The 13,220-nt window shown below is 40.4% G+C and overlaps 2 protein-coding genes across 4 annotated transcripts in view; one reads left to right on the top strand and one right to left on the bottom strand.

The window, feature by feature from the left end:
• The window catches only part of LOC106584166 (ecotropic viral integration site 5 protein homolog), a 94,279-nt gene extending 90,145 nt beyond the window's left edge, over positions 1-4,134 (bottom strand). Inside the window, exon 1 of one of the 3 annotated variants that reach the window (XM_014169108.3) lies at positions 3,929-4,134. In XM_014169108.3, the coding sequence (XP_014024583.1) occupies positions 3,929-4,012 (84 nt within the window). In that variant the 5' untranslated portion in view covers positions 4,013-4,134. Of the gene's footprint in view, positions 1-3,245; positions 3,555-3,928 lie in introns of those variants that run through there. The other 2 variants (XM_014169111.3, XM_014169109.2) reach the window with 2 other exon arrangements.
• A 1,856-nt stretch (positions 4,135-5,990) lies between these two features.
• On the top strand, positions 5,991-11,506 carry LOC106584167 (large ribosomal subunit protein uL18). Its single transcript, XM_014169114.3, has 8 exons — positions 5,991-6,131; positions 6,853-6,922; positions 7,040-7,155; positions 7,496-7,630; positions 8,289-8,491; positions 9,358-9,535; positions 10,897-10,985; positions 11,345-11,506. Exons 1-8 carry the CDS (start codon positions 6,129-6,131, stop codon positions 11,445-11,447), a joined length of 897 nt encoding a protein of 298 aa, XP_014024589.1. The 5' UTR covers positions 5,991-6,128; the 3' UTR covers positions 11,448-11,506.
• The last annotated feature ends 1,714 nt before the right edge of the window (positions 11,507-13,220 follow it).

Below are 13,220 nucleotides of genomic sequence, written 5' to 3'. Positions count from 1 at the left end.
TTCTATCCAAATCTACTAATAATATGCATATCCTAACTTCTGAGTTTGAGTAGGAGGTAGTTTAATATGGGCACGTATTTCATCCGAAAGTGACAATACTGCCCCCTATGCGATTGGTGTCATAAGAGGTTAAACAGCCATCACTAACACATTAGAGGCCTGCTGCCTATAGCCATAGACTAGGAATCACTGGTCACTTTCAGGAATGGAACACTAGTCACTTTAATAATGTTTACATATCTGGCATTACTCATCTCATATGTATATACTGTATTCTATACTATTCTACGGTATCTTAGTCACTTAATGTTTACATATCTGGCATTACTCATCATGTGTATATACTGTTTTCTATACAATTTTACGGTATCTCATTCACTTAATAATGCTTACATATCTTGCATTACTCATCTCATATGTATATACTGTTTTTCAAAACTATTCTACTGTATCTTAGTCCGTTCCGCTATGCCATCGCTCGTCCATATGTATATAGTCTTAATTCATTCATACTTAGATGTGTGTATTGGGTATATGTTGTTTAATTTGTTAGATATTATTGCACTGTCGGAGCTAGAAGCACAAGCATTTCGCTACACCTGCAATAACATCTGTTTATCACGTGTATGTGACTGATAAAATTTGATTTGATGTTGACAGCTCCCTTATAAGTACAATAAATATTTTTGATCAAGTATAACCAGATTTGGTGATTTGTTCTGGCTCTCATTTGTTAAATCAAAATATCTACCCAGAGGTGCGAGATATGGTTTGGAAAACTTACCTCAACCCAATGGTGTAGTGGTGTCTGGAGAAGTGGGTATACACTAATTTTGCAAAGAATATATAGAAATGTCCCACCCAGCAAAGGAAAGGGGCCTTTAGGTTATGTACAGCAACCCCAGATGTAAAATAATAAATAATGGTTACTTCTCAGAAAGTATTGAGCTTTTAAGAGGAGTAAAACAAGGCTGTCCATTGTCTCCTTATTTATTTATTATGGCCATTGAAATGCTAGCTTTTAAAATTAGATCCAACAAGAACATCAAGGGGTTTGAAATCCGGAAGATAAAAACAAGTGTCAATGTATGCTGATGACTGTAGTTTTTTCTTAAGTCCAAAATCTGGAAACCTGTTCAGTCTCATTGAAGATCTTGATCACTTTTCTAGCCTACCTGGACTAAAACCTAATTATGACAAGTGTTCCATATTACGTATTGGATCATTAAAAAGACAATGTTAACACTACCTTGTAGTTTACCAATAAAATGGGTGGATGGTGAAGTAGACATACTTGATATTCACATCTCAAAAAAATATAAATGAACTTACCACAATCAATTAATAAAAAATATAAATAAGAAGGGCGCCTTGTGTGAAAGATGACAAACAGTGACATAGACTCTGACCTGAAATGATAAATCCCATATTGATCTTTCACACAATCAGGCCAACCGATGTGAAATGGTTAACTAGTTAGCAGTGTGCACTAGTAGCATTTCAATCGGTGACGTCACTCGCTCTGAGACATTGAAGTAGTTGTTTCACTAGCTCTACAAAGACCGCGTCAGTTGTGAATGTGTTCAGAGGGTCCCTGGTTCGATCCCAGGTTGGGATGGAAGCAATACTGTACACAAGCTGTACTGTGCAAGTAGGCTAATAGTAGGTCTACTATTGAAACAGATAAATGAAGCCGTCAACTCAGTAATTCACAGGTTCCAGATTTCACCCCCTTTTTAAATGTTTTTGCTCTCAAAGTCAAACTAATAGAACAATAACAAAATGTGATGTTCTATGTCCATAACACTTAAAACCCACCAGGAGACCACTTTTGAGGTCTGGAAAAATCTAAGAAATTTTGTTTTTTTGTGTAGTTACCCTTTAATTAATGTACCCAGCCCACCTAGCACTGTTGTTTGGTTAGCGGTGTTTCTGTAGCACATGAGATGGGAGTTTCCAAAACAAATGGCTTTCCTGTTCCTTGATTGATTGAAATCTGGACAATTTACTACATATTATGAGGCATGTCTTACCTTGCTTCAAAGTAGCCTATAGCCAAAATCCCACCATAGAAACATGGAGGCAATTATTTTATAGACTTCCTCATATGCTTTCTTCTATTGGTTCTTTCAACTTTCTTTCATTGTCTAGTAGCCAAAGGCATTATCCTACTCATATTAACACATGATAGTTGTTGCATCTTTAGATCTCCCCTCTTTCTAAATTTCTAACAGCTATTTTAATCTGTCCATGAAACCACTTGCATTTGCTGTGCACATTTTAGAACATTGTTTTCCGCAAGTGTGTATTTTGCATTTGTGAAATTATTTAGATGTAATATGAAAGTAGAGGGATTTATGTTTATAGAACAGTACTGCAATTCAGAATCAATTCACGTTTAGATGGAGTATTTGGCTGTTATAGCTTCCAGAGCCAATTCGCCCTTTAAACAGAACATGCAATGTCCTTGGACTAAGGAGTAATGTTAGGCTCCTTTCGTCCAATATTGGGCTCCTCCGACCCTAGTGCAGCTGTAAGTAAGAGGATCAGATCAGCTGGATAATCAGCCAGGTACTGTACATTTGAAGAACTCACCTGGAAACTGACTGGTGGTGGACTTGAAACAGATTAACTTAAAACTATATCAGCTATCTTGAAAGTAACTGTAAAACGATAAGCAAAAAACGGTTCTCCTTCAACCATTGTGTGACTAAAAATGTAACTAGCTACAGTAACTGAAGTATTTAACGGGGGTTGTTTGAAGTATCTGATGAGGTGTGAGTTTTGTTTGCTTTCCACATATGTAACCGTTACTTTCTGAAGTTCCTTGGCTGGCTACAGGAAATAGTTTGCATGCAGTTTAGCTAACTAGCGATGAATTATGAATTCATAGCAAACACTTGTGCATATCATCGATGAACAAACAGCTTATTAGCTATGGAAGTTGCTAGTTAGTTAGCAAGCTAGGTAGCTAACCAGTTAGCTAATGCAGTTTACATGATTAGCCAGCAAGTTAGCAAACTAACGTTATTTAGTGACATAAAAAGCTAAACTGAAATACAGTGCCGTCTCAAGCAACCTACAGTACCAGACGCATGATTAACTCCAGACTATTTCCAAACACTGTAGCTAGCTAGCTAACATGAAACCTATCCGGCTGGAGAGGAAAAGTAGCTTGACAACTATTAACGTTAGCTAGCAACAGCTCCTTGCTCTCCAAAATAATAATTCTGAACCGTGCTTACCTTGCCTGGAAGCCTTTTCAACCCTCAGAGATCAATATGAACTTTCCATGGACAAAAGTACAACTGCACAGTCTTGCGCAATTGAACTGTAAGGAGTTCAACAGCCCGGTTTCAGATTTTATTTAATGCCGAGTTTTAGTTTGCTTGTTAGCTGCCGCTAGCTGATTCCACCACCAGGCAACAGCTCCACCGTCCAGCACATCGAGCCGAATACGTGTAGCCTACACAAATCTACAGCCCGCTCGTGCCAACAAAAGGGCAGCTCCAATGTTTACATCCACTGTACAGAGCATGCGTCACATCAGTCGATCTCAAAAACCTAACAACTGAAAAATAGTACACTACTGCCATCTACTGTTTATTTTATTGCCCTACACTTAGCTACATGAACTTCTTTAACTCTTTGGCCCCTTCATAAACGCCATTTGCTAGCCCTATAGGTTTTTTAAAATTATGCAAGTTCATGTCAACCATTTCTTATCAGCACACAACCTAAAACACTATCAGAGAATATAGTAGACCCATTGGATAATTCTGTATCAGTTTTAATCTCATAAATCTAAACAGTTTTCTTAACATATTATATTTGCTCTGTAAAACAGTATGTTCCTATCAGCTGTAGTCTACTAAAGTCAAGAGTAACTACAAAGAAATGGAAGCCAATCACTACAACACAAACTCACCTGAGGCTCACTGTCTCTGACAATAGTATCAATTCCACAGGAAGTTTTGGAATTTTGCTGCCCGGAGTAGATCACAGCAAACATCCCACACTCAGAGTGGGTGACAGAGAGACAATGTCAATGAGAAAATGTCCAAATAAAGTTTCACTATCAGCTGTCCAGCTCAGACTAAAGAAGCACTTAAGCATTTTCTAAGACAGGTGAGAAAGAGGTGAATGGCAGAGCTGACTTTTTTTTATCCACATATGAACAAAAGGTCATCAAACAAACTTTTCTGGTTTTACGTGGAAGTACTTACATAAATATCATATTTCTTATGTTAGCCACACCCTTGTCTGTCCTAAAAAAAATGTCTGACGTATGACTCTTGCCTAGACCATACGTACATACAGTATGTCTGTTATGGACTGAAAATAGATACAGTACAAACCACATACTAAAAAAAACACCCATATGATGACGTTTGTATGTTCTGTACAACACCCTTTGGGTGTGTCTGTTCTTTTTATTATTAACATTCTCCTTTCGCAAAATGTAGATATCTTACGATAAGGAAAACAAAATATACATTTTGATTCAGTAAATTGTGCCATTAGAAAGTATTCACAACACCTTGACTTTTTCCACATTTTGTTACGTTACAGCCTGAACTTAAAATTGGTTAAAAATGAAAAGCTGAAATGTCTTGAGTCAGTACCCCACACATACAATTATCTATAAGGCCCCTCAAAACGAGCAGTGAATTTCAAACACAGATTTAACCACAAAGACCAGGGAGGTTTTCGGATGCCTCACAAAGAAGGGCACTTATTGGTAGACGGGTACATTTTTTTTATTGAATATCCCTTTGAGCATGATGACGTTATTAATTACACTTTGGATGGTGTATCAATACACCTAGGCACTTTAAAGATACAGGCATCCTTCCTAACTCAGGTGCTGGAGAGGAAGGAACCCGCTCAGGGATTTCACCATGAGGCCAATGGTGACTTTAAAACAGGTACGGAGTTTAATGGCTGTGATAGGAAAAAACTGAGGATGGTTCAACAACATTGTAGTTACTCCACAATACTAACCAAATTGACAGAATGAAAAGAAGGAAGCTTGTTCAGAATATTTACATCCTGTTTGCAAAAACACACTAAAGTAATACTGCAAAAAATGTGGCAAAGCAATTAACCTTTTGTCCTGAATACAAAGTGTTATGTTTGGAGCAAATCCAATACAACACATTACTGAGTACCACTCTTCATATTTCCAAGCATAGTGGTGGCTGCATTATGTTATGGTTATGCTTGTAATCGTTAAGGACTGGGGAGTTTTTCAGGATAAAAAATAAATGGAATGGAGCCGTGCACAGGCAAAATTCTACAGGAAAACCTGGTTCAGTCTGCTTTCCACCACACTGGGAGATGATTTCATCTTTCAGCAGGACAATGACTTAAAACACAAGGCAAAATCTACACTGGAGTTGCTTACTAAGAAGTTCCTGAGTGGTAGAGTTACAGTTTTGACTTAAATCTGCTTGAAAATGTATGGCAAGACCTGAAAGTGGTTGTCTAGCAATGATCACCAACCAATTTGATAGAGCTTGAATAACAATAATGGGCCAATTTTGCACAATCCAAGTGTGGAAAGCTCTTAGAGAAAGCTGTAATCACTGCCAGGGGGTTGAATACTAGCTGTAATCATTGACTCAGGGGGTTGAATACTTATCTAATCAAGATATATATATTTTACTAATGTTAAAATGTTTCTTCAACTAAGAGTAGTATTTTGTGTAGATCGTTGGCAAAAAAATACAATTAAATCCATTTTAATCCCACGTTTTAACACAACAAAATGCCCAAAAAGTCAAGGGGTGTGAATACTTTCTGAAGGCATGCACGGTACAGTCACAGAGTGATGTCATTTGTGTTGGAGGATGGTTTATTACAACCCCACAAAGAAAAATCACATAGTGATACACATTTTTGATCACGTACTCTTTCTTGTTTGAGCCATTTTATCAGCTGGTGTTGTCGTTGTTCGTTTTGTACAGTAGAGGGCAGTGCAGAATTCTCCCTACTCTTCTGCTACATCCGGCGACGCACTATTTACGGAACATGCGCAATGCAAACTTCCTTTTTCTAGTGCAGCGGAGTGAAATCCCCAGTCTTTGACTCCAGGCTCCTGGCTAAGGAGACAGAAAGGCTGCAAAATGGTTAGTAAATTGCCAAAATACATTCCTACATACATGTGTTAGACATCAACGTGTGTTGTCTGCAATCACATGTTTTCATGTTTTTGAAAATCCTTGGATGAAGATGGATTCCGTCCGGCTGCCCATCTACTGTTCACCGGGGTCTATCAAACGTGGCCTAATTGCCGCCTTCACGAATTAATGTTTCCTGTAGCGCTGTAGAGATATTTCTAACTGTGTTACTTTGCCTGATGAGTGGCTGTTGTCTATCATGTCCCGTGAAGTAAATCGCTATGGAACATGTTTGCAGTGTTGCCTAACACTAAAAGTAGCAAAGGTACGGCTGGCTAACACTGTTAGGCTAGTTAGTTGTTACTATCAGCGATGACAGGCCCTATACTCAGTGCAACATAATGTCTGATAGCTTTGGCCACATAAAATATACTTTTTAGTGCAGCATGTGTAATGTTAGGGATACGTTTTGTTTGTTGACAAGTAGCTGGCTAGTTATACTGACACATGCAAGCTACCTGGGGCGGCAGGTAGGCTAGTGGTTAGAGCGTTGGGCCAGTAACCGAAAGGTTGCTGGCTCGAATCCTCGAGCTGACAAGGTAAAAATCTGTCGTTCTTCCCCTGAACAAGCCAGTTAACCCACTGTACCCCGGTAGGCTGTCATTGTAAATAAGAATGTGTTCTGAACTTATTTAACTAGTTAGATAAATTAAAAACTGCCTTCTCATAGGGTTTTGTGAAAGTGGTGAAGAATAAGTCCTACTTCAAGAGGTACCAGGTCAAATTCAGGAGGAGGAGAGGTAAGACAGATTTTAGGACTTAAATGCCATGACTGTCTTGATCTTTAATTTCACACTAAAGACCCTATTCATTCCACTGATGCACCTGACTGACTTGGGTATCCTTGTTGTGCTTAGAGGGAAAGACCGACTACTTTGCCCGTAAGCGCCTGGTCATCCAAGATAAGAACAAGTACAACACACCAAAGTACAGGATGATCGTCCGCTTCTCCAACCGGGATATCGTCTGCCAGGTAAAATGTGATTCACATGAGAAAATATAGCTGGAATTACCACAATGGACAAAGCAATTATGGCCACATACTCATTCTCCAATCCCAGATTGGAACAGTTAGTCATGTGGCCTATGTTAGTCAAACCCACAACTCTGTTGCCACCTGAGCACCACGCTCTTGTCCATTCTCACCTTCAGCTATATTGTCCCTGTCATTCCCACATGACCCATGTGGTAACAATGATCAAGGAGGTAATGGGAAATGTCCCATGCCATTGACCGATGAGCCATGTGACTATGCCTTGATTAGCCTATATTGTCATGTTTTCTCATGTTGCATGCTTGTGTATTTGCTCTAGATTGCCTATGCCAAGATTGAGGGGGACATGATCGTGTGCGCCGCCTACTCCCACGAGCTGCCCAAGTACGGGATCGCCGTGGGACTAACTAACTACGCAGCAGCCTACTGCACTGGTCTGCTGCTGGCCCGCAGGGTAAGATTAGCTCTCATACACCCCCACTTTGACCTGATGGCTACTTTAGTTTTAGTCTGTTTTCAGGACTGGGTCTTAATGGTTATTCTATGTTTCTGCCCTGTTAGTGTTTGAGAAAATCCATAACTTCTCTGAGTACCCTTTCCTCAAACCTCATTTAGTCTTCAATGCCTTGAAGTATGATGGACGCTGTATGGACAGTTGGTGCTCAAATTACTAAGCTATTGACAGAACTGAGTCGTGTTCTCGATTGCACAGAATTGTGTATTAGATGACATGATTTTGTGTTCTACTTGAGAGAAGGAAGCATGTCTGTTCTATATCTGAATTATCAAACAATCCTTTTGAAGGTGACCCTGCTTTTCTTTGGTTTTCTCATTGTAAAGAATTGGCCGTTGGTCAGCCAAAAAGCAGCCTGTCAGTTTGTTCTGCTTGTTTAATGTGTTGCTTCAGAATCAGATTTTGTATTTACTTTGTGGTTTGTCAGTGCAGCAGATTTGATTGAAATGGACTTATGGCTGCAGCATGAGTGGGTGCCTTGCTGCTTTAGCTTCCTCCAGTGTTTGTTTCTTGCTAAGCGAACACTCTCTACCAATGTAGTCAGCATGGTTTAATAATCCAACAGATTTCTCTAATCCCTTTTGTCTTTCCATTCCAGCTGCTGAACAAGTTTGGCCTGGACAAGGTGTACGAGGGCCAGGTGGAGGTGACTGGAGATGAGTTCAACGTAGAGAGTATTGATGGTCAGCCAGGTGCATTCACCTGCTACCTAGATGCAGGGCTCGCCAGAACCAGCACTGGCAACAAGGTGTTCGGGGCCCTGAAGGGGGCTGTGGATGGTGGCCTGTCCATCCCTCACAGGTAATTACACTTTTCTGTGCGTTAGGAACACATTGCTGTAGCCAGGAGTAAAAGTGCCGTTTTCAATCTTATTCGTTGTGATTTTTAAAAGGCAAAACTGATCATAGATAAGCTTTCTTACTCTTGATGCATACTGTCCCAGATTGGTTTGTGCCATTTTTCTGTACATCAAACATTTGTGACCAGGCTAGTATTTCAGGAAGTTATCAGGATCGATATTTTGTTTGATACACAAGACTGAGAAAATTGTAGTTCCTTCGTTTGCCCAGGTTGATGTAAAATGTCCTGTTTCAAGATGTTGCTCAGAGCAATATGATTTATTGGTTTAGCATCCAAATGTCTTGCATGCATAGAGATCGAGGGCTCTAGTGTCGGTATTAGCGTGGGTAGCGCCATTGAGGGCTTTTGAAGTAGTCAACTGGGTAGGACTTCCTATGGGTTAAGGAAGGATCAGGTAATTCCATCACCAGGAGGGATCAGTGAGGAATTATACTTGAGGAAACGGTCTACAACTGCAGGTGTCAGTAAATCGGCAACCATAGCTTTTTACCTGTTGAAACAACACATAGGTGGCAGTGTGCCCCCTTTCAGTTTGTTTGCCAACTCGTATAAGTAGTAAAAGGAAAATTGACTACTTCAAAATGGAGATGCCCATGCTTTTACGCCGTAATAGGAAAGATGTAATTGTGCCGATGTTTAAGTGTATGGTTATTTCCTTGGAATTCTGCAAGAAGCCTTTTATATGGCTTTAGTGGAACTATTCGGCCTCAGTGCTTATAATCTTCAGGAAAGCGCTATTGAAGTAATATTGAATGAGCCTGGTTGTTCAGTAGCCTCAGTCTGATATTGTCGTTTGTCCCCCCCAGCACTAAGCGCTTCCCTGGGTATGACGCTGAGAGCAAAGAGTTCAATGCAGAGGTCCACCGCAAGCACATCATGGGCGTCAATGTGTCGGAGTACATGAGCTACCTGATGGAGGAGGATGAGGATGCTTACAAGAAGCAGTTCTCCCGCTTCATCAAGAATGGCGTTGCCCCCGACAAGGTAAGTTCACCCTGAACCCATTGTGATGTTGTATGGGGAGATTCCTGCCAATACCTGGCTCTTAGTTCCCTTACACCAGTGTTTCTGAACTCCAGTACCCTGACAGCAATCGGACAAATTCTCCTGAATCGGCTGTGCGTGTTTGGGGTTACAACAGGAATGTGTTCTGTTAGCGGTACTCAAGGACTGGAGTTGGGGAACTGCTTCACAACACTGCTAGATGGTTACACATCTTCACCTGGTTTTCACTGAACCTGAGTGGGTAGCAACTACTGTTCTGTTAAATTGTTAAGCCTCATGCTTGTAAGCATACTGGGGATCATATCAGCTTCTCCACAAATTCTGAAGGGAATGTTATGCAGAATCCAAAACCAGTCCCTTCCCCTCGGCTCTCCATTTGCGCATTTACGGGGGGCCTCTGACATATGCAAAAGGGAGTGATAATTGTGTAGGGGCCAACATGAGCCTCCAATAGTGGCTTCAACCAAGCCAGCAAGGCTGCCGGGTCGAGAGCAAAGTGCTATACCAACACTCACTGAGATGTTTGGAGTTTGTGCAGTTTCATGCGAAAGAATGAGGTGTGCCTAATTATATGCCACATGCATGTTTGGCCTTTTGACGCTTGACAAGCATATCAAATGAAGTGCCTCCCAAATAAAATGTTTAACTGTTAAGAGTATTATATATTGTAAAATAACAGGAGAATTGTGTTAATTTGAATTGAATGCTTGTTTTATTTAAATGTGGAACATGAATTGCATCATTCAAGTCAGGTATGTCCTGAAGTAATGGGTTAATTTAATCCTCTCCACTTTGGAAGTTGCCCTTGGCGTTGTCAGCCACGTGTGACAACTGAGTGCCCCAACAGTGAGTTGGCAGGGGTGAGGCCCTGGTTTGGGATTCAGCGTTTACTTAAACTGTCACCATATTGCTCGCAACTATCTACTGATCTCTGATTTACAGAAGTGGCTAGGGGTCGATTTGGACTTCAGCGTAGGAACTGTGTGCTGCTTGATGATGATAACATTTGAGGCTGAGCAAATTGTAGTTGGTCCTTCATTTGCCCAGGTTGATGTAATCAACGTTTCAAGACGGGGCTGAGAGCAGCACAGTTCATTAGTTTGTCATACATGTGCTAGAATGAAAATACAAAATGTCAACTCATTCCTATCAATTGGATGTGAATAATTAAACAATAAGGGTAGCGTAGAAACTATACTGAATCAAGCTAGCATGGTTCAGTATTAAAAAGGAAGTAGGTTTTTGGCTATCAAGTAGGAGCCTTTACGGTTGTGTGTATTTGATTGGAATTGGCATTTATTTACCCACATACTAATTTGCTTGCCACACTTGTCCTGCAGGTTGAGGAAATGTATAAAAAGGCCCACGCTGGAATTCGTGAGAACCCAGTCCATGAAAAGAAACCTAAGAAAGAAGTCAAGAAGAAGAGGTGAGTTGATGAGCAGTTTTGGCTATTTTCTATTGGAAATGCAGTGCTACTGCATTGTTGGTATTCATGTTATAAATCTATAACTTGATAGTTAACTTGTCTAGATGATCATGACCTTGATTCTATTTCATTCTGGAAGTTAACAGAAATTGTGTTTCCAATCTACCTTTGACATTCTGTTTACTTACTGAATGGAAATCAAATTATAACCCCCCCCCCACAGTCATTTTTCCTTCAGTATTTTAAAGCAGTTTACTGATTTGACAGCCATCCCCCCTCATATTGCCTGGCACTGTAAAAAATTTATAAAAAATAAAAAATGTAATCCTGAAATCCATCCTCCCATGTTTGGTCACCAGGTGGAACCGTGCCAAGCTCTCTCTGGCCCAGAGGAAAGACCGCGTTGCCCAGAAGAAGGCCAGCTTCCTCCGGGCTCAGGAACAGGAGGCTGCCGACAGCTAAACTCTCTGGTCCTAATGATGGAGCAACAATGCTTTGTTATAATAAATGTTGGAAAAGAATACAGCCTCTGTTATTTGTGCATGTTTATTTATAGATGCTTCTATGAAAGTATAAAAATGACTGTTTCAAGTTACCCATACTGTTTAAGTGGTTGAGATTATGTATGTATGCACATACGTATACACATGTACACAATCAGGGGTTGAAGCTTTTCAGGCTAGAGACCTAGAGTCTAGGGCCATGAGAAGGAACATCTCTTGGCATCAGAAAATGTTTCTGTTCTAAAGCAAATAAGTTGGAAGTAGTTCTACACATTATGCCATGAGAACTTTGCCCCTAAAATTTGTTTGTGGTATTCAAATCTGGACCTCATCACTTCCACTGCGGATTTTTGTTCGTCGCCTCGAATTGGACTGTTTTTGACCTGGGACTGCAGGTAGATGCAATTTATGCAAAACCGCTGTTTTCCAAACTTCTCTATATTGACAAGCTATTCGAGTGAACGCTCTTAACAATGGCAATGCAAGTCCTCAAAGATCGAAGGCAGGCGGGTTCATTCTAGCCAATGAGAGGGCAGATGCGTGTGTGAACAGGCGCTACTTATGGAACACCGTTTGGGTCATAAAGCATGTTAATTTAGCGCCTGCACCTTAGTTTACACACGTAGCATTAAAGTGTTTTGACCACGTGCTTTGACCCAAACAGCGTTCCATACACCTCTTCCACTGGTTCTCCAGACCTTCCGTCTCGGATTTCAATACCCCTGCCGTAGACTATGAACGTGTTAAAAACCCTGGGCCTACTGGTTTAGGAATTAAATCATATTGGTTGATATTAACCTAATCAGATCTAAAGGGTCTCTGGGGGCTTGCAATGAAAGGGATATTTGATTTATATTTAAAAGGCCAATGTAACCATTTCTATCGCACTATCAAATCATTTCTGTGTAACAATTACCTACCTTACTGTGATTGTTTTCAGTCAAAAAGAAACACCACATCTTAGCAGCAAATTCTCAAGCAAGAAATGTTGCTAGGATGGTCTGGGAGTCATCTCAGTCTGGAGGGGAAAACTAGCTGTTATTGTTTTGTTTTTTTAATGAATTCATTTCAGTCCAAGTGCTGTACTTGGACTAATAGGTTCCGGTACTCATTTTAAGTGGCATTCTCTCAACCAGCTTCATGAGGTAGTCACCTGGAATACATTTAAATTAACAGGCGTGGCTTGTTAATTTGTGGAATTTCTTTCCTTAATGTGTTTGAGCCAATCATTTGTGTTGTGACAAGATAGGGGTGGTATACAGAAGATAGCCCTATTTGGTAAAAGACCAAGTCCATATTATGGCAAGAACAGCTCAAATAAGCAAAGACCAATGACAGTCCATTACTTTAAGACATGAAGGTCAGTCAATCAGGAAAATTCTTCAAGTGCAGTCGCAAAAACCATCAAGAGCTATGATGAAACTGACTCATGAGGACCACCACAGGAAAGGAAGACCCATAGTTACCTCTGCTGCAGAGGATAAGTTCAGTAGAGTTCACTGCACCTCAGATTGCAGCCCAAATAAATGCTTCACAGAGTTCAAGTAACAGACATCTCAACAACTGTTCAGAGGAGACTGTGTGAATCAGGCCTTCATAGTCAAATAGCTGCAAAGAAACCACTAAAGGACACCAATAATAAGAGACTTGCTTGGGCCAAGAAACACGAGCAATGGACATTAGACCGGTGGAAATCAGTTCTTTGGTCTGATGAGCCCAAATTTGAGACTTT

The sequence above is a fragment of the Salmo salar genome, chromosome 23 (genome assembly GCF_965601325.2).
Source record: "Salmo salar chromosome 23, fSalSal1, whole genome shotgun sequence".
Taxonomy (NCBI): Eukaryota; Metazoa; Chordata; class Actinopteri; order Salmoniformes; family Salmonidae; genus Salmo; species Salmo salar.
The sequence above is the reverse complement of the archived record's forward strand: the minus strand, read 5'-3'. Positions and strand labels throughout refer to the sequence as shown.